Raw genomic sequence first — 24,865 nt, 5'->3', positions numbered from 1 at the left:
AAAAAATAACAGCCTGAATGTAGGGTGTAACTTTAAGTATAGGATCAGCTATGTTCTCATCCTACAAAGACTTTTGCTGTCAGCTGAGTGTCATCAGCATGGCAACCATGCTGATGACACTCAGTCGTATTATGCTTTTCCAACTTATAACTTAGATGATGCAATTAAGACTATTAATACTGATATTTTAAATTTAATTGAAATTACTAAAAAACATTATTTAAGTATTAATGCTGCTAAAACTAAAATGATGTTATTTGGCCCTCGGAAATATAGAAAAAATATATCTAACTCTTCATTAATTCTTGATGGTCAACAAATCTTTTCCACTGAGAAGGCTAAAAATTTAGGTCTTATACTTGACTCGAATCGGAGATTTAAATCACATATTAGCAGCTGTATTCGCAAGGCTTTTTGTAATTTTAAATTAATTTATAATAGTAGACAGTTTTTATCTAAAAAAATTAGATCAATTTTATGTAGGTCGTTGGTTTTATCCCAATTTAATTTTGAGGATTCAGTTTATGGTCCATTTATCGATGCTGTTGACTCCAAGCGAATTCAGTTAGTGCAGAACTCTTGCTTGAAATTAATTTTTAGGATCAGAAGACGTCAACAAATTTCTTATAACTTATCTGAAGTCGGTTGGCTTAATAATATGTATAATCGTCGTTTTTTGCACAGTGCTTGTCCATTTCACAGAATTATTTTATATAGGGCCACCACCTTATCCTTATAATAAAATATCATTTAGAACTGATGTTCGTAATGTTAATATTCGGTTTAAGGGTACTTTGACTCCTCCTCTACACCATACCCAGTTTCTCAAACGGTCATTTTCTTCCCGGATTAGTAAAGTTTATAACTCGTTACATCATAATATTAAAACATACAGCATTTGGCAATTAAAAAAAAAATGAAAGTTGAAACTTCTTACCAGAACCGTTGCAACCAGAACTGGTTCAGTCACCTGTTCCTCGGCTTTTTTTCCCAATTATATGTTATACCCATGTTTTTTGTGTTGCTGTTCTCTATTATGGAAAAATAAAAGTTATTATTATTATTAACCAGCAGTTTTTATGAAGGATGGAAAGAAGGAATTAAATGCACAGCGAGTTTACTGGTTTATTCATTTTAGAAGAACAATAACATACAGTTAATTTAAACCTTATTATTAAACGTAAAGATAATGGGTGCCAAGTGATCCTGACGTGGTGTACGAGGCGGCATTGCGCTTCGCCAGTGTTTCATCTTTCTCCACTACATACCTACTGAGATATCACAAAATATTTAAGTAATGTAAAAAAAATTTTTTAATTTTCTAATTGATTATTTAACTTATTTAAAGGGCAAAGCTGGGTCAAGGCTGATGAGTTAATTGTATCACAGTATACGAACGGCTAGTAAACTAATGAAAGAAAATACACCCACAGATACTGATACAGAACTAAGCAAGATCAAGTAGGCCACGTCTTCTTTTTCCTTTGCGAGTCTAAAAAAAAGTATACATAATATTTCTTCTACTTTCTGGTTTGTCTTTCTTAAACTTACTGTGGGACGCTGAGAACGGAAATGTTAACCAAGAAGCCGGAAGTCACAAAATATAATAGGAGGACCAGAATATACTGCCAGTCGTGTGGCAATAGAACTGGAAGGTGGTTCCTTGGCTGCGCGTTACAAAACCACACCAAAGGTATCAGGACTATCATCCTAAGAACAACGAAGCCTACTACCCAGGGACCATTAGATTTCTAAAGCCGAGAATTGGGTACTAATTGCATTACTATCATTTTAAAAAAAATTACCGTGATTATGGGCCTAGACAATAACCTTCCAAGCAATGAACACACTTCGGTAAACAAATATGTAATGGCAGGTACGAAGTACACGTCTAAAATGAAAATAATTATTTAAACAGAAGTAACAGTAAAAGTAATAATAATAATATCTATTTGCAACACTTAGGAGTTTAGTTATACCGAGCGATCCAGAATGATTGAAGCTGACGTCACACGTAAATGTTATACAGGGTCGGATAGTCCCCATGGTTCATCGGCCGTTACGTTTAATCATGATTATGAAATGTTTAAGCTCAAAAATCGTGACCCTTTAATTTTTTTCAAAAGTTTGTTTGAAACAAAGAGACGGTATGTTAGATCGAGATGAAATTTCGCAGGGTTCTTCTGGGTATATCGAACTGTAAAAGTCATGCTTAACATTAGTCATTTCGTGAATATTTCTAATTTAGCCATCAATTTTCTAAACAACCAGAAATGACCCTTTTTTCCTGCTTTTTAAATTCGTGTAAAGTGAAGAAAAAAAAATCGAAAAGTTGCGGCAGCATATTATAGGAAATTTATTACAGTTTTTGAAACTGCTCTTCAATTCTCTGTACGACCATTTGTCGCCTAGATATCGATGATTGAAGATCCCTTTCCATTAAAAATCCGATATTTTGATGAATAATGGTCGTATCGAAATTTAAAAAAAAGGAAATTAAAGCTGAATAAATAAGCTATCTGAGTCATGCAATAGCTTAGCTGAAAAAAAATTTCCAAGTCCGTGAACTCGGAAAAAAAAATTTTGTCGCGATATTAGAATTGCATGATAACCGTAGCTCCTAAAAATTTTCGACCGAAAGATCTAAAAACTAGAATCTTAGAGCTTCAAAATGTTTGTTTTTTAATTCTCGATACGACCATTTTTCACTTAAATACTGTCAAAAATCACGGAAAAATTTCGGAAATTCTTTTGACCCTTTAATTGTTTGCATTAGTGTATTTAAAAATATTAATCAATGTCATATGGTTCAGTACACAGAGCTGTAAGAAAATGATATTTATATCCGTATAAGTTTCCATGGTGCAAGAATTATTACCATTAGATAATGAAAATTGTAACTGGTTTAACTTCAACGCTGACAATCTTTTAAATATAACTTTTTTACTGATAAGCATAGTTTCATCTTAGCGAATACCTACGTAAATACACAAAATTATCGTGGTTTGCGGAGAATCCACATGTGTTAATGGAAACGACTTTACATCCTGTTAAAACGGGAGTTTGGGCAGCCATATCTCGGCTAAGAATAATTGGACCTATTTTCTTTGAAGACAATGTTACTACTGAGCGATATAGACAAAACAATTTGCAGCCATTTTTAAATCAGCTACATGACGAATTGCACAATGGTTACTTTCAACAAGATGGGACAACAGCACACACAGCTAACACAACACTGGAGTTCTTACGAGAATTTTATGACGATCGCATTATAAGTCGAGGCTTATGGCCTCCAAGATCCCTGGCCTTAACACCCTTAAATTATTATTTCTTTGGAACAATAAAAAATTTCATATATATAAACCTTTTACACAGTGGATGAACTAAAGGATGCCATAATAAATAAATTACAGAAAATGAATTACATAATATATTTAACAGTTTAAGACGAGTAAATCTATATAAGTATACAGAACAAATGCAGGCATTTTGAACAGTCATTATAAATAAATTGTGATTAAAAATATTAAATATTTTTATTCTTTGTTTTAATGTTTAAAATAGTTGTTAAAAATTATAACAAATTAATTACAAAAATTAGTATTACTGGGTCGAACAGAATTTTGGTCAAAATTAAAAATATATATTCACTTTTTTTAACTTTAAACCAATAAAGCCACTATTATTTAAAAATTTTCTTATAGTAACGTGTTCTATTAGTTAGAATTTAGGAAATTTTAAATCGATTTTTTATTCGCATTTCTAAATGAGGACGGTAAACGTAAATTCATTTAAAAATTGTTGCCTTTACTTTGAAGTTTACATAAAAAAACAAAATAGATAAATAACTGTTAAAAATCTATTCTTATGTTAGTTTTGAGATTAATAATAATAATATCTCCATCATTTTTATTTAATCCTTTCCTTTAACAAATTAATAAACCCCTCGAATTAATTAATGTCCGCAAGTGCTCCATTTTGAGTATTACGTCAAGAGCGTCAGCCTGACGCCGTCCGGACCGGTCTAACAGTTGTAAGGACAAAGAACAAACGTGACGCACCAGGGTTCCAGGAAAATGTCCACGGCAGATTGGCGCCAAGGACCAGATACTTATACCTGCGAGCGACTCCATACCACGAAGACTCTTCAGCGAACGCTCGCCCCGACAACACTTCTTTTTCACTAACGTTGTTTTCAATAAAAAATACTTTCATTTTTACAGTTCAGAGAGAGTTTCATTTTGCTGCACACCGAAAGCAACCCTCAAATACTAACATTCTGCTTTTTGTCTTGTATTTTTGTAATTAAAATGAATATGTGACTCTATTGCCACTGTACTTAACCCGCCACTGATCGAAGTAAATCACTGTCACTGTTGCCAACTATGAAGAGTGAAAATAATAGGAGAGCGGCGCACAAAATATTTGTAACTAACTGAGCCATCAATCATTCTGGATCTCCCGGAACATAATCTGATAAAGTAGTTTAATTCAAAATCCTTTAAGACTTCCATTTCCCAATTTATGTTGGTTTATATTTCTCCGTAATATTTTTTATAATAATTGAAATTTCACTATATGACAGTGAATTATTTTTATAACCTTTCTCAATATTACTTTGCTGTGAAAGTTGGTACTTTTGAGGCAGACTAATTTTTTTAAGGAAGCAAAAATTTACACTTTGGTGAGATATAACCAACAAGATTTATCTCATATTTCATTGCCGCTTTATGTCTACTGACACAAAGTGACTTATAACGATGGGTGGCGTTCATCCTCTGTATGTGAGGAATATATCAATCTGTGAAAAAAAATAATAAATTTACATGGAAATTCTCAAGGATATTCTACGATGACAAAAAGTGATATGGCATCCCAGAGTATTACAAAATGTGCATCTTCAGAAGAGAATGTTGTTTTAAACCTGAATTCTATTGCTCCAATAAATTTTAATAATTATTCAAATTGTAATTTTAATTTTATCTTTAATGAAAATTGATATTTAAAATTCTACAGTAAGTAAGAGTCAAATTTCCTGAGCATACAAAAAAGAAATAGGACGTTAATTATGGAGCAGGCAAAGTCATTCTTACTGCATCTTTTAAATCGTGACACTTATCTATTTTGGAATTCTATAGAGAAACATTAGATTTTGTAAAGAATCTTCTATGGCCTGTCATATGGCAGTAACTAGTTTTTTCATCACCTAAATATTATTTTTCAAATTGAAATCCTGAGGAACAACTTTGATAGAATAAAATTTGTAAGTCTGATAGGGAAATTATTCCAAAATGTTTTAAACCGCTTTGGTCTACTATTCTCAAATCTGATAATAGGGAAAGTCTCTTGACAGATATATCAAGCTTGTTCAGCAAAAATTATATTTTTTTTTCAAATGAACTATCTAGTCTATCTCTTGAAAAGACAGAAGGTCTAGATTTCTAGAATAACAACACTTCAATACCACTTCAAAAAAGAATGTTGTTAACATTCCTTCTTGAAGTGTTATTTTTTAATTTGCTTACAGTTATCATTCACAGACGTCAAGATATGTGACATGAAGATGACAGTTGCTGATTTCTCATGATAAAATTTGTACCATCGTAAGTGTTACGTCATGGTATGGTCATTAATTTTGTTATTTGAATAAATTGTCCACTCACCCGGGTACATTACCAATATGGCTATCCTTTTAATGCGGACGAGTCATATTAACTAACATACCGAAACTTTCTTCACGAACAATGTTCATTAACATTGTATAGCGAACGTTACCAAGTGAGCACGATAAGTTAAAAATGTTCGCGTCAATTCTGATCTGGCGTAAATGATTTCGATACACTAAAATATTTCTTACCGTTCCATTTATTCCCATTGCCATAGTTTTCTGAAACGACTAAAGTGGTAACGCAGGGATGAGTCAGATTCATAGTAAAGAATACTAAGCACATTGTAGCCATAGAGGGCCATATTCGCAAGAATGCAATCTTAATGTCTTCTTTCGAGTGCTTTTTCTTTGTATCTTCCAGCTCTATCTGTATGTAATATTTATAGAAGGACGTGTGTTGAACGAACAGATATAAAACCCAGCTAAAAAGTATTACTAGAGTGCCCGTAATGAAATAGAAGAGTGCTGAAGTTTCCGTGGAGGTTCCAAGAGCCAATGATATAATTTGCAAGGTTGAGTTGAAAATCGACGCCATTCCCTGGCCGATTAAGAAACTCTTCATATAAGCTGGAGGGAATTTCGATATGACAGCTATGGAGGTAACTTGGAACAGGTTAAGGACTCCTAAAAGAAAATACATATTTCATTATCTCTTGGTTTCTTGTTTAGAGGTATTTTTTTACCTGTTATAAAAGACATTCCCAAAAGTGTGAGCACAAAAAATGCCACCTGCCCTAAAAAATATCTTAATTCTAACGAAATATTCAAAAGTTGTTACTTATGGAAGGTATTCAGTTACTGATCCGTCAAACGTCACCGACGGATTCTATTCTAAGTTCAAATAATTTTTATCTTGTAAATGCCTTACTTCCTAAAAGTAGCATGATGGAGTGAAAAAATTAAAACTATTTTCAAGCATACTTTGGAAATTCGTTGAGCAACTTTTGTCGAATTTGATATGAAGGGCATTAACCTTGTCATTAGGTAGGGAGGGGAAACATAGGTAAAATGACTACAGTGACTAAAATAATCCCTCTTATTTTGTAAGAAACTAGTAGTTATAGTGAATATATTCACCAGAGACCAAATGTGCAGAAAGCGCTTCTCCTTATAGCGAGATTTCTAACTGTGCATTTGACACACAAGTTAGATTGTTTTCGTGTAATTTCATAAAAATTAAGTAAAACTTTTAACGAATAGTAAATCACAGAAGAAGTATTCATTAGTATTTGTGTATATGAATATATAATTTAAAAAAATTAGTTGTCCACTTCGTAGACACTTTTGATAGCATCCACATCACGAAGTGCGGATTGTTTCTACAAAAAAAAGTGAAAGGGATCATTTTACCTCAAAGAAGAGATCATTTTACCACCAGGGTAATACATAGGTAAATGTTAAAACTGTATACTTACATGTGTCTGTATTAATCTTTATGAAGGCAGTAAATACAACAAAAATAATATTTATTGAAGTCAACGATATAATAATCCTGGGGTGTGCTCTAAATCTGGGTCCGAAAGTTGTCGATAATAACATGGTCGCTATAGCGGGTACAGTTTGGACTATTAGACTTCCTGACACGAAATATTTTTCAAGGGTCGTCTTATTATTCAGATCTGCCGTGTCCTTTGCAGGGTCTCTAAATTTATACATCCAGTACTACAAAAAATAGATAGTAAAGTAATCATGAATATTTTTCCACTGATTCTAATGTCTAGAGCTCGGAACTCGGTCGGATGATCATCGTTTGCCTTTCGCTACAGCGCACCGTACGAAACCGGTAATAACGGCAGTTATTGGCTTCGCGTTTGTACGTTTTAATATTCTAATAATGTCGAACGCGCCAAAGGGTAAAAAACGACCTTTCGCTGATAAAGTACGCAAATTTATTTATTTTTATTTATACCTACCTGTTTATTTATTACACGCTTATGACTAGCCGCCGAAAACCCCGAACTCTACTAATGTCTCATATATTGAAAATATAACCACTTTTATACATACAGTATATAGATTTTCCCTTGAGGTAAAATTGCTCCTAGCAAAATTGCTACAAAATATATTACTATATGGGAGTAACCCAGTTTTTCAAAATTTTGATCGGAATAATTGTATAGGACCTCTATGGGGCCTCTAATAATTACGTTAAGTCACATTCCATGCTTTGATTTGAAGGAAAAGTTTACGCAAGCGAGATACCTAATTTCTTATCACAAGTGTCTTTTTTTGTATACTACAAAGATATCGAATTGTTAACACTTATATTAAGTTCTGCTACCATAATATGTGCTTTGTATTGAAATAATTTTAAGTACTCGTAATTTTAACAAATTATTTCAAGCAGCCGTATAAGTAAACCGTGGTAAAAGAAAATTGACATTTTAATTTTTTGTTTGAAATTCAATTGGAACAGGATGATCTTCAAAGGATAAATCAAATATTGTCTTATTCCTTTTTTTTTGTTATTTTTATCTAATTATAATAACCAACACATTCATAGATATCCCATAATTTAAATTAAAATTATGGGACATCTATGAAGCATTTAAATTTTTCGTATAAAAAATGTAATTGTCGATTTCAACTTAATATTTATGCTACTATTCTCTAACGTATTACAGCAACTGTAGGCTATGACATTTAACAATTGTTTATAACAAATGTAATCAATAATATTGCAAAAAGTATTAACCAGATTTACTTAAAATCTGACAGAAAAGCAGATATAAATGTTTTATTAAATGTTATGCTTCCATCTTGTGATATTTTTTCATCTCGTTATTTAGAGCACTGTTAGAAAATTACAGAATAGCACCATTAATCAAATTCTAGTTATACAGGGTGTTACGAAATTCGCGGACACGGACTATGGGATCATGTTAAGCTAGATAAGGCCATAAAAAAATGCCTGTATCATTTTTCAATCAGACCGATATTTTTCGAGATACGCCAACGCAACGTCGCTTTGGTTTAAACGTATGGTGCGGATTGTTAGGTGATCGAGCGATAAGTAAGAATAATTTATTATTAAATCATTCAATCGATTCCAACCACTTTTTAGTTCATCCACATTATGCCATACCGTTTAAACGCACAAAATTATTTGGATTTCCTGCAGCAACAACTCCCAGAATTCATGGATGACATACCCCTAAATGTGCGTCAAAATATGATTTTTATGCACGATGGCGCTGGTCCCCATTTCGCATTAATTGTACGGGATTACCTAAATAATACTTTCCCTGGACGTTGGCTTGGCAGAGGCGGTCCATTTGCTTGGCCACCTCGTTCTCCAGACCTAACGCCATGTGGGTGTACAGAACGCCAGTGGCAAATTTGAACGAATTGCAGAACCGCCTATTTCAATCTATACAGTAAATAACACCAGAGATGATACGCAACTCCATTGGAACAGTTGCACAACGTGCTGAAGCATGTTTAACAGCAGACGGTGGAAATTTTGAACAATTTTTCTAACTCGTTTGTCGTAATTGTTTATGTAATGATTGAAAATTGAAATTTATAAATATATATTTTTATTATTTTTGGATATTTGATACTGCTATATCTCGAAAAATACTGGCCTGATTGAAAAATCATAAAGACACTTTTTTATCACCTTATTAACATGATCCCACAGTCCGTGTCCGCGAATTTCGTAACACCCTGTATTTCATTTTATATTATACTTGGTCAAAGCGTGATATGATAATACTAATAACATCATTACGAATATGATATCAATAATTTATCATTTTACAATAGTACTTAACTTAATATCAATAATAAAATCAATAGTAATAATGATGTTTATCTGCAGCTGAGTGCAAAATTGTGTAAATTACATAAGGAATTACATAAATAAAATATGTAACGTTTAATAATAAAAAAATGTTACTATGTTCAATTATATACCTTTTGTATAAACCCATTTTAATCCTATCCTGCGATATAAACTTATATGCTATTTTTGAAACTAGTAATACTGTATTGGTATAAAGTTTATGTAGATTAGACAGCAACCAAAGTTCATATTAATTTTAATCTATTTCAGTCAATAATTTATATTTGTTAGATTTTTATAAGCATTTTTCCAATTACGTCAAATTTTAAATTGTGATAGGTTGGTTTACACAAATCACCCAGACGAAAATTGTATTATAATTACAGATAAATTTTAAATGATCTACAAATAATTAAATTTCTTTCATACACGGTTTTAGACCAGTTTAGATGTCTAATATGTGATTTGTGTGAGATGATTATTATTAGCCTAACTATAAATAAGTTACCTATTAAGTCAATAATTAACAAGAAGTTCCATATTATTCATTTTTTATTTATTAAATTATCTATAAAATGTATTAAACAATTATTTAGAACTTACATCGTTAGCAGTGACGAAGAAAGAAAAGGGCAGCATATTGAGCACACCAAATAGTAAACTTAACGTGTGTACCATGTACAAAGTATCCTTGGGCTTGTGTTTGTCTTTACTTAATTTATCCACCAATCCATCAGGCTTCGTTATGGAGATCAAGGATGCTGGATATATTAAATAAGCTTAAATCAACAGGTTTTTCAGGTTTTGATATTACCTCTCCTCAGAACATCGGACATCTCTTGAAAGTTATCCATCTTTACTGGTATTCGGCTTCGTACTAGTAACAGCCGAACATCAAATAAAAACTATATGTATATGAGAAAATATGTGCCAGTTAAAATACATATTATAGTCAAGTGGGTCCTTTTTTGAAACAATCTGGTATGCGCAATTTACATTACACTCGTAATTATTGATAAAGAACATAATTATAAATTTTAATTAATAAAAGATATACCATATACAGGGTGATTTCACTTTAAATACAGAAACTGCAGTACTAGATTCGCTTCCAAAAAATAAGTAGGGTTTGCTCTATGAAGTTTTTCCTGCGAGATTCGGTATTCGAGATACAGGGTAGAATGTAATATTAACTTTGTGGCTTTAACCAGTGGCGTGCTGCTGGAGGTGTCGCCCCACTTTCCTAAGAAAAAAATACGTCACTGGCGATTTTTTCTAAAAATAATGGTACAATCAGGGACTGATACGTTAAATGAATGAAAAATTTTCCTTGGTGTTTTTTAATAGTAGCAGCCGTTTAGGAGGTATTTGGGCTCATTTTTACGTTTTATTGACTTTTCCTAATAAATTAATCCGTTTATTTGATGAAAAGTTCCTGGTTTTAACAAGTGACGTACTACTAAATCGTCCACCAGCTTTTCCCAAGAAAAGGCTACACCACTGGCGCTTTTTGTAGAAATAGTTTTATTTCTGGAAAAAATATCAAAACTAAATAAAAAATAACATTAGTAAATAGGTCGAGTAAGTAATTAAGTAACGAGTCTTACAACAATGTCCAAAATTAAATCCTTCCACATCGATACACTTTTAACATTTTCTAATAAGGCTATTTGTAGAGGAACTTATCATGACATACTTTTCCCAGAGGTGATAACAATTTTCCTCTATTCTTTGCCACAATTCAATAAAGCTTCAGAAATAAATAAACAAAGCTAGTTACTGTAACAAAAGCCGAGTCGCGTGGTAATTTATTTGTTAATTCTCGCAACGGATGGGCCAAAAAGTAAAATATTTCAGTCAACTCAAATTATGGAAGGGCTCTCAAGTAGGTTAGCGTTGTCCTTCGGAGAAATTTAACAATATTTTTTGCACAAGTTCACTTAGAGTCGGGGCCATGTGTTGAGCAGGTATAAAGAGAGAAATCGATATTTTTAATAACGCGCGAAACCACGAGAAGAGCGTAGAGATTCCAAAGTAGAATTAAATTAAATTGTTAAACTGATAATAATTGAAAAAGAAAATAATATCAATTAGCTGGTTTTTCGGCGGATTTTCCGAGCCATTAAGTAGATATTAAACGAGATTGACTAATCCGCCCCGTAATCGCTACACGGAGTCACTAAAGGAAGGCTAGGGTTACTTGTAAGTAAGTAAGTTGAGTTTCAGAATTCTTATATGAATGTAAGTCAATTCAATTAGGTAATTATTATCCTAGTATAGTTATACCAAGCGTCCCGATATTCAGGCCCCCGCCAATAAGATAAGAATAGAAACTTCTGGACCCAAGAAATGGGCGTGCCGAAGCGAGGTGGAATTCAGAAAAGATCTCGAAAAAGTCAGTTCTTCCTTGAGTTTCACATTGAGCAGTCTAATTAACTTTAGAGTCTCGGGCTAATTAATTAAATTTAATAGTGGATAAAGTTTTTCCAAATTTTGCTATGAAGCGCGCATTCCCTGAATCCCTTTGTTTTGTTTATTGTTATTAAAACCCTTCCTGGAAGTTTTGGTGTTTCTTTTTGTTTCTTCCAACTTCAGTGTCATCCTGTATAGCCAGCCGATGGATTACATTCTACGTAAGCAATAAAGGGTAAGTGACTGAAATTCATTCTCTGAACATACAACATTTCTAAGTTCCCACGTATTAATTAAAATGTAATGATAATTATAAACTCTCTTTCGAGAATTAAATAGTAAACTCTTGTGAAATCTAAACTCGTTATGATACTGGTCATAACGATATATAGATAGATAAAGAAATAACCCCTCAGGTTACATTACAATACTAAAACGGGATTATCATAAACTGATAATGCAGACAAAAGAATCAATTTTTGCAGATGGATTTTAAACAAATATGAGTATGTAGACTAAACGGCTGCTACTATTAAAAAACATCAAGAAACACTTTTCATTTATTTAACGTAACCTGAATTTAACATTATTTCTACGAAAAACCATCAGTGGCATATTTTTTCTTGGGAAAACGGAGCGGCACTTTCAGTAGCATGCCACTGGTTAATGCCACGAGGTTAATATTACATTCTATAAAAGGTCTAATTATGTGAATACACAGTAATAAATTTCATTCAAATCGTTCAGCGCTTTATTAAGATATGACAGAAAATATAATTTTTTTGAAAACTTGAACACCCTGCTTCTCGAATACCACGTCCACCAGGAAAAATGTTTATAGAGCAAACTTTGCTTATTTTTTCGCACCTAATCTATTCCTGCAGTTTCTGCATTTAAAGTGAAACCACCCTGTATTTACTGAGTACGTGAAGAATAGATAATAAATTATCTTTTAGCGTCAATAAAAGCAAATTTCATTCATTTCGCAGTAAATAATTGTAGTACGTTTGTAGCAAACCCACTTTGATCACTAAATTATGGCTATTAAACGCTGATTAGTTCCAGCATTAAGAAGTATACAGGGCGTGCTTAACTTAACAATCTCATTGGTATTTCCTTTAATTGACGGATCAGTGCCAATCAAATAAAGTGATATCATCCTACTTGAGTAATGTAAGAGACAATTTTGAATAGAAACAGTATTGTTTTCAAAAAAATTATGAAAAAACACGTGAATTAATAAATTTTGTTAGCTTCTTTGGACGTAGGTACATTAGCCATAGCCATTAGCAATCTTTTTTAATTTTTGGATTTAGCATTCAGTTTTGAGTCTTTTGAGACCTCATAAGCGATACTTTTTGCATGCTTACGTCATCAGGCCGCCATTTTGGCCAATATGGCTAATGTGTCTACGTCAAAAGAAAGCTAACTAAATTTAGCAATTGACGGGTTTTTGCATAATTTTTTATAAACATTATTTAAAATGATGTGAACTTTGTGCGAAACAAACTTTATACTCACACGGCATATAAATAGAACAGAATTTCCAACAAAAGATCAAATATATTTTTTCGTTCCTATTATTATTATTATTATTATTATTATTATTATTATTATTATTATTATTATTATTATTATTATTATTATTATTATTATATTTATCACACTTCTTGACCCACAGCTGGGAAAATTTCACCTTCATTCTGGATTCCTGCGTCAGAGTGAGGCCCGGACGATTGTATTGCCCTTTGGAAGTGTTAAATTAAACAATAACTGGGATCATGTTTGTGCCATAGATTTATTGACCTGCAATTAAATTATTTTTCTTAAAATATGTGCTGTACCCATAATCGTAATTTTATGTTTGAGAATCGCGAAAGGAAAGAAAGGGGAAACTAAACCCGGCACCTCGTCAGACTCCTGCGTAAAACCCAAAAAAGAAGCCGGTGGGGCTAGCAGAGGTAACCGCTGTCGAGGACGGACATACCCTCACCTCTAACATCCTGCTAAAAGGAAGGAAGCGGAGACCGCTTAGCCATCTGCCCAGAATGTAACCGGAGAAGCACCCAGTAAAACTAAATCAGTGATCTTGACACAGGTCAGCCGTCGGATGAATGTCAAGCAAATTAAATTCACCAGGGCCAGGTTGACAGCGGAGGGCATAGCTATCCACCTGAAAACGCTTGACGATTCCAGGCGACTCAGGGGAACGAGGAAAGAGAGTATCAAACCTTTTCCCTGCCAAGCGAGGGGATACTGAGAGTCGTAATCCGAAGGCTACTAGATGGAATTTCCGAGGAGAACCTAGGCAACCCTTAGTGTTCCCCAAGACCAGGAGGATATCNTGACGATTCCAGGCGACTCAGGGGAGTGAGGAAAGAGAGTATCAAACCTTTTCCCTGCCAAGCGAGGGGATACTGAGAGTCGTAATCCGAAGGCTACTAGATGGAATTTCCGAGGAGAACCTAGGCAACCCTTAGTGTTCCCCAAGACCAGGAGGATATCCTAAAAGTGACGAGGTGGTGGCACCTCAATGTCCAAGTAGAAGCTCCTCCCGTATCCCGCTATAGTTTATTTCATATATTTTGCTAATTTAAAGAAAATGCAAGAAATTCTAATTGAAAAAGTATCTTCGCCTGGTGACAGGTATTCAAACTGGACTCTATTGGCTAAGGAAGCACCATCATCCTACAGAGACTTCTTAAATTCAGAAATATGCTGCCTGCAATAATACTTTGAAGTATATTCTTTGACGTATTCGTATTTTTTGTCATCTGAAAATCATAAATTATGGCAACCATGCTGATGACACTCAGTTGTATTATGCTTTTCCAACTTATAATTTAATTGATGCAATTAAGACTATTAATATTGATATTTTAAATTTAATTGAAATTACTAAAGAAACATTGCTTAAGTATTAATGCTGCTAAAACTAAAATTATGTTATTTGGCCCTCAGAAATATAGAAAAAATATATTTAACTTTTCCTTAATTCTTGATGGTCAACAAATCTTTTCCACTGAGGAGGCTAAAAATTTAGGTCATATACTTGACTGCTAAAAGGATGGAAGCGGAGAACCCTTCGACTTCCGCCCGGATTGTAACCGGAGAAGCACCCAGTAAAACGAAATTCTCGCCAGTGACCTTGAGGAAAAAGGAAAAGTGGACAGTCGTCAGCCGTCGAATAAACGTCAAGTCAATTAAATTCACCAGGGCCAGGTTGACATGGGAGAGCATAGCCATCCACCCGTAAACGCTTGACAATTATGGACGACTCAAGCGGACGAGGACAGAAAGTATCAAATCAAGGCACAGATGCCCTTAGTCCTCGTGCATGTTCCCCAACATCAGGAGAATATCTTGAAGGTGACGAGGTGCTGCCACCTCGTTGTCCGAGTAGAAGCTCCTCCCGTGTCCCGCGATAGATTATTTCATATATTTTGTTAATTTACAGATAAAGAAAATGCAGGAAATTCTAATTAAATAGGAATCTTCGCCTGGCGAAAAGTATTCAAACTGGACTCTATTGGCTAAGGAAGCACCTACCCAACATGAGGAAGTGTGAAACACCTCTTTTTGGAGGTTGTGAGCAAGAAGACGAGATAGTACCACATGTACTATGTGAATGCACTGCTGTCTCGTCAATAAGAGAATCCGTGTTGAGAGAACGTTGGCCTTTATTCACCAGGGCTAGGTTGACGGCGGAGGGAATAGCTATCCATCATAGCTTGACGATTCCAGGTGACTCAGGGGAGTGAGGAAAGAGAGTATCAAACCTTTTCCCTGCCAAGCGAGGGGATACTGAGAGTCGNAATCCGTGTTGAGAGAACGTTGGCCTTTATTCACCAGGGCTAGGTTGACGGCGGAGGGAATAGCTATCCATCATAGCTTGACGATTCCAGGTGACTCAGGGGAGTGAGGAAAGAGAGTATCAAACCTTTTCCCTGCCAAGCGAGGGGATACTGAGAGTCGCAATCCGAAGGCTACTAGATGGAATTTCCGAGGAGAACCAAGGCAACCCTTAGTGTTCGTACAAGTTCCCCAAGACCAGGAGGATATCCTAAAAGTGACGAGGTGCTGCTATCGCATTGTTCGAGTAAAAGCTCCTCCCGTATCCCGCTATAGTTTATTTCATATATTTTGCTAATTTAAAGAAAACGCAAGAAATTCTAATTGAAAAGGAATCTTCGCCTGGTGACAGGTATTCAAACCGGACTCTATTGGCTAAGGAAGCGCCTTCCCAACATGAGCAAGTGTGAAACACCTCTTTGTATGGGTTGTGAACAGGAAGACGAGACAGGAGCACAATCATGTACTATGTGAATGCACTGCTGTCTCGTCAATAAGAGAATCCATGTTGAGAGATCCTTGGCCCTTATGGCCTATATTAGAGAGATCCCCCTGAGCAACGCCACTGCCTTTTTCTCTTTAATAGGTGGTTAGTTAACGGCTCAGATGGATTGATCTCCTAATGGAAGGAAGTACAAGGGGCCTAAGTGCTGTAGCTTTTAAGCTACCCCACAATTCCAGATTCCAGAATTGAAAAGGTACGACAACAAGAGCTCCTCTATAATACATTTAGTCACGAATTTTGAGAAGAGGAAAAGTATTGAAAATTACAGATAAGTTATTATAATTTATTAGAAAACTGTTTAATAATAACAATATAGAAATCTTAATTAGTATCAGCCTCTTTTGAAGTTTTTCCTTTTAAGAGAACGTATCGTTGTAAGGTATGTTACAAATCTGCTCTCAACTGGGTCTAAATCAGGTGTAGTGGCATGGGATGGTGTGGGTTTTGGCCTTAATGCTGATGTAGCTAACTATCAAAGGAACAAGACACTTGATAATCCAAGTGAACATAAAAAATATAAGTAAATTTTTTTACAAATTATATATTTCCTTGTAATAATACTACAAAATATTGGCATTATCCACATTGCTCTAAAATGATGCTTAAGCCTAGACCAGGTCTACAAACTTTTACCTGTAAATATAATAAAATAGATCTGATAAACACTGTTTGGAAACGTATTCCCATAGAAAAAGGAAAACACAAGTTTTAAAAACATTTTACTGCAAGTAACTAGTGTAAAAAACTTTTATTCATATATTGCGTATTTTGTATGGACATAAACAGACCAATGCTTTCAATTAAAATTTCGAAATCAATGAGTGTCATTCTCATCATTATTTATTTTCAATTCTCAAAAAATTTTCACACTTTTGAAATATGTCATCATTTAACGTCTTTAGTTTTTCTGTCTTAAATTCAGAAATACGCTGCCTATAAAAATCTGTACTTATAGCTTTTTCACTTTGAGATATATTCTTTGAGATTTTCTGTTGTGGAAACACTACTTTTGCCCTTAAACTTTCATTTGGACGACTAAACAAAAACCTTTTCATTAACGTTTAGTATTATTTGCAAATGTTGTGGATATTCATCAGGCATTTGTTTAAAAACATTTGTATGTGAACATTGTTTTTAGATCTGAACTAGACATGCGATGCCAGGTTATGTTTATTTAATTTTATTTTTTATTTAAAAGTCAGAAATCATGGCGACCGGTTGTTCTTATAACGAGTGGGATGACCGAATTGAATGCGCGATATTCACTTTAGAAGAGCAATAAGTTGTACATACAGTTAATTTAGACCGTTATCAAATTCTTCCCAGGTTTCTGCTTGCATATTTTGGACTTTAAAGTGATAGGATATTGTAAACATTCCTGCTTCTTAATTAATAAAATGTCATCCATTTTTGTGGACACAGTGTTTATATTACATGCATACGATTTACGATTGTCTCCTAATTATATGTACTGACAAAGGATGCCAAATCCTTGCGACGACGCCGACGTTGTGACATCGTACTTCGCCAGAACAGTATGTTTTTGTCTTTCTCCACTACATACCTACATATCACAGAGTACTTAAGGTAAAAAACACTTTTTAAAGATTTTCTGATAAATTGTTTAACTCTTACCAATTAACGTAATTGGTATTATATAAAACTTGTACTGTATATATAGAAAATCCGTAGTTCAGCTGAAGAATACGTCTGTAAATTGCTCCGTTGTTCCGACCTAGAAGCAATGAGAAATTATTGAAAAGTTTAAAAGGTAGAGCTGATTGTGAGTCAAGGTCGATGAGGCATAGTCTATAGTATCACAGTATACGAACGGCTAGTAAACTAGCGGGAGAAACCACGCCCGCACCTACTCCTACGGTACTAAGCAAGAGCAAGTAGGCCACGTCTACTTTTTCCTTTGCGAGTCTAAAAAAAATATATATATAATATTTCTTCTACTTTCTGGGCTGTCTTTCTTAAACTTACTGTGGGATACTAAGAACGGAAGTGTTAAGTAAGAATCCGGCAGTCACAAAATATAATACGAGGACCAGAATGTACTGCCAGTCGTGTGGCAGTAGAACTGAAAGGTGGCTCCTTGGCTGCGCGTTACAAAACCACACCAGAGGTACCAAGACTATCATCCTAAGACTGACAAGGCCTACTACCCAGGGACCATTAGATTTCTAGAAACGAGAATTTGTTGTTAATGAGCATTGCATTACTGAGTATCATTTAAAAAATACTACCGTGATTATGGGCCGAGACAATAACCTTCCAAATTGTGAACACAGTTCAGTGAACAAGAATGTAATGGTAGGTACAAAATACGTATCTAAAAATGAAGAAATAATTATTTAATCACAAGTAACAATAAAAGGAATAATAATAGTATATATTTGCAACACTTACACAGATACATTTCAAACAATTTCTTAAACTAATTAATGATATAAAAAAATTGCTAAAAATAATTGAAAAACTTCAATATTTGAACTCGGAACTGGCGTCTGACATATTCTCAATGAAAGAAATGCTTTTAGAGAGTGTTTTTAATGGTTTTAGAGACGTTGGAATATTATCATAGAGGGTGCTAAGCTAGAAACATAACCAATAGATTTAATGACAAAAATTAAGAAGGATAGCTCAAATAAAGTTTTCTTGAAAAATGTTACGTTTCTGAGATTGACGTTAAAAAAGTTTATTCTATTTTATAGACCGGGAGATATTAGACTGAAGTTCGACGACGTTTTTCTCGTTTATGCCTCTGAGAGTACTGAAAGGTAACCGAGAGACAAGTACACTAAACTAAATTTAAAAGATGGGTTGCGGGACATCTTTGTGAAAATTCAATTTTCCTTTTAAAAAAAAATAATGTGTACAGCGATGTATTTCTCACTTATGCCATAACTGTCCGTAACTAATACTGCGGCAGAAAATTTCATTTCTCTCTGAAATAATGCAACACATTTTTTCTTTTATTTAAATATCATTAAGGCTTTTTAATTATATAAATTGTCCCCGAGAACATATTATTCTTATTGAAATTATACTTGATGTACATGTACCGCTAGAGAAAAAAATTGCTTAAGTACTGTTTTAAGAGTTGGTTTAAGAGATTTAATGTACCTAAAGGCGGTTTTCCACTAAACGGACAAAACAAAAACAAAACACAAACTTGTGTCGAATAAAACAGAACTGTAACTTTTCGCAAACTTTTTGAAGACTGGCGTATTTTGCGACAGTTGGAGTTTTGTTTTTCGGGTCCCGCTCAAAAGTAGTCACATCAATAGGTTTCGACGTGTTTTGAAACTCAAGTCTGTTTAGTGGAAACGGTCGTGTTGTGTTTTCTATTTAAGTGATCCAACCCAATATCTATCTTGGCGTTTTCTTCTTCCCAGAAACAATATTTTAATCATTAATGAATTATAGCTATTAAAAAATATATACGGTTAAGGTTACTTGGCTAGTATACAAACTAACTAACTAACCAAGTAAATACTTCAACCGTACATATATACACTTACTTTTTTTCCAAGGACTTCAGTATAAACAAGCCATAACTAAGAATAAAAAAATCTTCTCTAAACATGTTGGTTGGTTATTGGAAAAATGTGTTCTGACTTCCTCGCGACAACCAGTGGAAAAGGACCGGAAACGAAAACAAAACTCGAACAAAATGTAGCCCGCTTGATGGAAACAATAGTTTTGGGTTTGTTTCAGTTTTGTTTTTGTTTTTCAGGTTCTAGGAAACACAAAACAGGACATAAAATCAACTGTCTGTTTAGTGGAAAACCGCCATAACGAAACATTTTTCGACATTTTTCTGTATAACTATCATAATTTTTATTGTAAAATCTATTGGCGACGTTTTGTCGGTTAGTAGCTGAGTTGAAAAATGTCCTTCTATCTAGAGGTAATAAATCATAAATTTAATGTATGAAAAGTTATAAGTTAGTTTTCACCTATCCTGAACTGTTCTTCAATTTATTTTTCATGATGACCGTGCCTATTTAAAAGGTATTTCTATAATAACTTAATTGTTTTCTCTGATAAAACGTGAAATAGAAACGTAATTTTATTATCAAATCTTTGTTTCTTCAGCAGGGTGTTCAGATTTGATCAGGAACGCCCCTTTCAAATTTTAGTGCTTCGTGCGATTCCGGTGATTAGTTTTTATGTACATGCAGTGCCGTACTTTGCGGTCTATTACATCTTTTTTATAGACTTTTCGTGAAATCGAATTAGGTGTTTCCTTATAGATAATTTGACAACGTAGTTCAATTCAAAATCCTTTCCATTTTTCCATTTCTCAAGTTATGTTGGTTTATAATACTTTTTATAACTATTTTAAATTCACTATAATATGACTATAAAATGGTAGAATGACATTTAAAACCTTTCCCAATATTACTTTACTATGAAAGTAGGTACTTTCAAGGCAGACTAAACTTTTTTAGAAAAACAAAAATTCACACTTTGGTGAAATATAACCAACAAGGCTTGTCATATCTTTAAATGTCATGTCGCTTTATGTCTACTTACTGACCCAAAGTGAACTACTCATCTGTAGGCGCTTTGAATGCATAACTATTACCACATTTGGCGAAATAAACTTTTTAATTAGTGATAAAGATAACAAACTATCAGAGATTTCAAATTAATTTCAATGAATTAATTAATTAATTTTAATTTACATGTGCTTGGTAGATCCAAATAGCTGAATCATCCTTCGGTCGTCTCATCTATGGCGTACTGACGAGAACAAACAATGCTGGTATGTGACAATTGGAATGAATGAAATTTCCAAATGGACTAAATGGTCAGCACAACGCATTGATATACATCATCATCAAAATTACAAATCACTCAAATCCTGCGGCAGCAGTTAGCGAATTAAGTAAAAGCGGAATTGAAGAACAAGCTCTAATAAAAATAACAGGACACAGCAATTCACCATCAATACAACAAGTTAACAAAGAGTATCATTCGAGCATTGTTCAATCGATTCGTTTAAAAAAAGAAACAAACATCTACTACAAAAACTATTAGCTGTGGCACCCGTAGTGACATTAGTATTCATCGTATGAATTTCAATAACTGCGTGTTTAATCATTGTACGCTCAAATAATAATGTATTTATTTTTAGTATTTCATAAATAAACTTTGTATTGATATGTTTCTAAATTTCTTATTCATTAAATTGTCCTGCCGAATTATATTCGATGTTTGTATTGACAGCGGGTAAATTTGTGTTGTTTAAATTCTAAACTGTTTCCATTAACAATTTGACTCGAAAAACTATCAACCTAAAAACGTTCCACTTTCGGTGTCGCGTTTTTAATAGTTGACAGTTTTTCTCATCCAATTGCTAGGCAACAGTTTCTCTTTGAACAACCCAACTTTACTCGGTAAAATAAAAACCTCTTGTGCAAAATATAAGTGATAAAATTTGTACCAATGTAAGTGTTACATCATGGAATGATCAAATCATTAATTTTGTCATTTTCATAAATTTATCCATTCACCTGGATACATTAATAATATAGCTATTCACTCTGATGTGGACGAATCATATTAACTAACATAGTTCGTGAACATACATTGTTCACGAACAATGTCGGCTAACTTTGATTAGCGAATGTTACGAAGTGAATATGTTAAGTTAAAAATGTTTCATATTTCTTACCGTTCCATTTATTGCCATTGCCATAGTTCTCTGAAACGACTAAAGTGGTAATGCAGGGATGAGTCAGGCTCATAGTAAGGAATATTAGGCACATCGTAGCCAAACAGGGCCATACTCGAAAGAACGCAACCTTAATGTCTTCTTTCGAGTGCTTCTTCTTCTTATCTTCCAGCTCTATCTGCATGTAATACTTGTAGAAGCTCATGTGTTGAACGAGCAGATATAATACCCAGGTTAGAAAGATTACTAGGGTGCCTGCAATAAAATAGAAGAGTGCTGAAGTTTCCGTGGAGGTTCCGAGAGCCAAGGATATAACTTGCAAGGTTGCGTTGAAAATCGACGACATTCCCTGGCCGAATAAGAAGGTCTTCATATAAACTGGAGGGAATTTCGGTATAATAGCCATAGAGGTGACTTGGAACAAGTTAGTGGCACCTAAAAAAAAATACGTATTTCAGTATCTCTTGGTTTCTTGTTTAGAGGTATTTTCTTACTTGTTATAAGGGCCATTCCCAGAAGAGTGAGCACAAAAAATGCCACCTGCCCTAAAAAATATCTTAGTTGTCAACAAAATATAAAAAGTTGTACTTAGACAGGGTATTCAGTTATTGGGAGAAATAATTTTTTCCTGTTTTACTTCCGAAATGTAGGATGTTGAAGTTGAAAGATTTTGGCTTTTGAGAATTTCGTTGGCTAATTTTTCTATAATTTGACAGGGGAGGAACCTTATCATTAGGTATTAGAGACATGGGTGAAATGATCCCCGTGAGCAAAATAATCCCCCTCATTTTCTAAGAAACTACACTGTAAAAAAAATTGGACTTATTTTTGGTTAAATGATTTCCGGGCTGGTTGTCACGTCGTCGATTTACAACTATTGACGTTTCGAGAGACATATCGCTCTCTTCTTCAGATGATACTCTGAAACTGTGCATTAATGACAGCCACGGAAGCCTACAAACAAAACTATGCACTCATTTTCACTCAATTTCACTTAATATTGTATCAATTTCTATCTATTCTATTGAGTGAAGTTATCCTCTATTAGTATGAGTAGGTACACCTAAAATTTTATGAATGAAACTATCAATTTTAGTTAAAGTATTATCAAATATGTGTAAAATTATCACTCACATTGACTCAATAATTTCACTCAATGGATTATTTCTTTGGATTTATTTACAGTGTAGCAGGTTTGGGTGAAAATATTAGAAGGCGTTTATTTTTATAGCAAGAGTTATAACTGTAAGCGTGATATATACTTTATTTTCTTAAAATATCATGTACATTAAGCGATGCTTTTAAAGAATAATTAATCAGTTGTTTGCATGGTATTGTTTTGTGTGTCAAAAGAGGTATTGATCAATTTGTATGTATAACATTTTCGAAAATTAATCTGTCTGCAATCTTAGGTTAGGTTAGTTATTCAAAGTCTATATGAAACAATATCTCTACCGTATGAGGTAAAATTTAGATTCCCACAATCGCAATAATTATTTTAAAATATAGCCACAGAATACGGAGTATAAGAAAATAGATTATTGAAAATATTAAATGTCCACACTTTTGATTGGCATCCATATCAGTGCGAATTGTTTTGAGCGTAGAAAATAATTTTAAGAATGAGTAAAATGATCCTTTTTTATATTTAAGAGAAAACTCCTTAGGAGAGCTGTTGATTATTTTAATGCATTTATATGTTAAACCCAATGAACAATAATGACAGTAAATGCGTCTCAAAACTCGAAGAATAAGTATATTTTTAGCCGAAATATTAACCTTTTAATGTAAAGATCATTTTATCCATGATTTGCCTACTATTTCATGTATGTACAATAAACCGGTGACTTCCTTCTCCGAAATGTATTTTGCAAAATATAAATATTATGGTGCCACGATGTAAAGCAAAATTAATGACATATTTAAAATTTGCAGTCACAACAGAAAAGATATAATTTCTATATCGATAACACTTTCTCCCAGAGAAAAATGGATATCTTCCATTGCAGTTATCAGCAAATCAGCTGAATAATTTGTGTATCTCAATCGAATTAAACACATTTTTGTTAAATTTGTTACATTAATTATTTATTACTCTTTAGATCAACATGCACTCGATACGAATAATTTTTCGACAAAATTTTATTAAAACTATCCCCCTAACTTTCATTCCAATCTGGCCAATTAGTAACTGAACGTCCTGTATATAACATATTCCACAATATCATAAATTTTAGGGGTAATATATTATCGAAACTAAGATTTTTTTCTCTATGAATTATGAGTTACTTCTTTTAACTGAATTTTGCCTGCACTGAAAGAAATCGTAGAGAACTTTGATAGGCGTTTGTTTTCAGAAGTCTTAATTAGCCAGGTTTGATTAGTTTATAAACAAGTTATACAGGGCATGCCGTTTGTTATGTTACAAGCTAGAAATATTTTAAGGCAAAGCTTTGTTTGAGATCAGAATTTGACATTCCTATACAGGGAGTTTCTAAAATAGGGTTCCAAACTTCTTCTGCGTTTATAACTCATTAAAATAAGCCAAAAAGTTCATATTAACATGTGCCCTAAAACGCACCCTTAGGAAGTTATATGCCCTTAAAAGGGCTCAAACAAAACTGTTTTTTTTTTTTCTAATAAATTGCAGTTATGAAGGATCCGATCATTTAATAAATAATTTAGGACATAAACTAAGACTATTTAAATTTAGAGTTACACTTACTAATTAAAGAACTAATTACTACTGCAGACAATAGCTAAATGTGAAATAGAAAATAATGGGATTAAAATTTTCAAACTCAATTTACTCGAAAACCATTGGAAATATCGATTTGGACAAAGATAATATTTTTTACGTAAAATTGTTAAGATTTTATAAATCTGTAGAGAAAATTGTAAAAAAATTGAAATAAAAAAAATTACGGGCCGAAAACCCCCTTCACCAAC

General features: G+C 33.4%; 3 protein-coding genes across 3 annotated transcripts in view; all 3 read right to left on the bottom strand.

Moving 5' to 3' along the window:
• Positions 1-1,121: 1,121 nt before the first annotated feature.
• LOC108906715 (equilibrative nucleoside transporter 3-like) lies at positions 1,122-10,390 on the bottom strand. Its single transcript, XM_018710054.1, has 8 exons — positions 10,273-10,390; positions 10,062-10,219; positions 7,087-7,333; positions 6,355-6,405; positions 5,861-6,295; positions 1,806-1,891; positions 1,552-1,751; positions 1,122-1,492 (listed from the first exon to the last, which is right to left on the bottom strand). The coding sequence occupies exons 1-8, from the start codon at positions 10,310-10,312 to the stop codon at positions 1,384-1,386; spliced, it is 1,326 nt and encodes a 441-aa protein (XP_018565570.1). The 5' UTR covers positions 10,313-10,390; the 3' UTR covers positions 1,122-1,383.
• Positions 10,391-16,545: 6,155 nt separating this feature from the next.
• LOC108906719 (equilibrative nucleoside transporter 2-like) lies at positions 16,546-22,426 on the bottom strand. The gene is made up of 5 exons (XM_018710058.2): positions 22,411-22,426; positions 21,917-22,351; positions 18,477-18,562; positions 18,214-18,413; positions 16,546-18,153 (listed from the first exon to the last, which is right to left on the bottom strand). The coding sequence occupies exons 1-5, from the start codon at positions 22,424-22,426 to the stop codon at positions 18,045-18,047; spliced, it is 846 nt and encodes a 281-aa protein (XP_018565574.2). The 3' UTR covers positions 16,546-18,044.
• Positions 22,427-22,648: 222 nt separating this feature from the next.
• The window catches only part of LOC108906703, a 7,540-nt gene continuing 5,323 nt past the window's right edge, over positions 22,649-24,865 (bottom strand). The window contains exon 4 of the mRNA XM_023454354.1: positions 22,649-22,720. Coding sequence (XP_023310122.1) covers positions 22,649-22,720 — 72 coding nt within the window. The remainder of the gene's footprint in view (positions 22,721-24,865) is intronic.

The sequence above is a fragment of the Anoplophora glabripennis genome, unplaced genomic scaffold (genome assembly GCF_000390285.2).
Source record: "Anoplophora glabripennis isolate ALB-LARVAE unplaced genomic scaffold, Agla_2.0 scaffold187, whole genome shotgun sequence".
Lineage (NCBI taxonomy): Eukaryota > Metazoa > Arthropoda > Insecta > Coleoptera > Cerambycidae > Anoplophora > Anoplophora glabripennis.
Note: the sequence above shows the minus strand (reverse complement) of the source record. Positions and strands in the feature narration are given on the sequence as shown.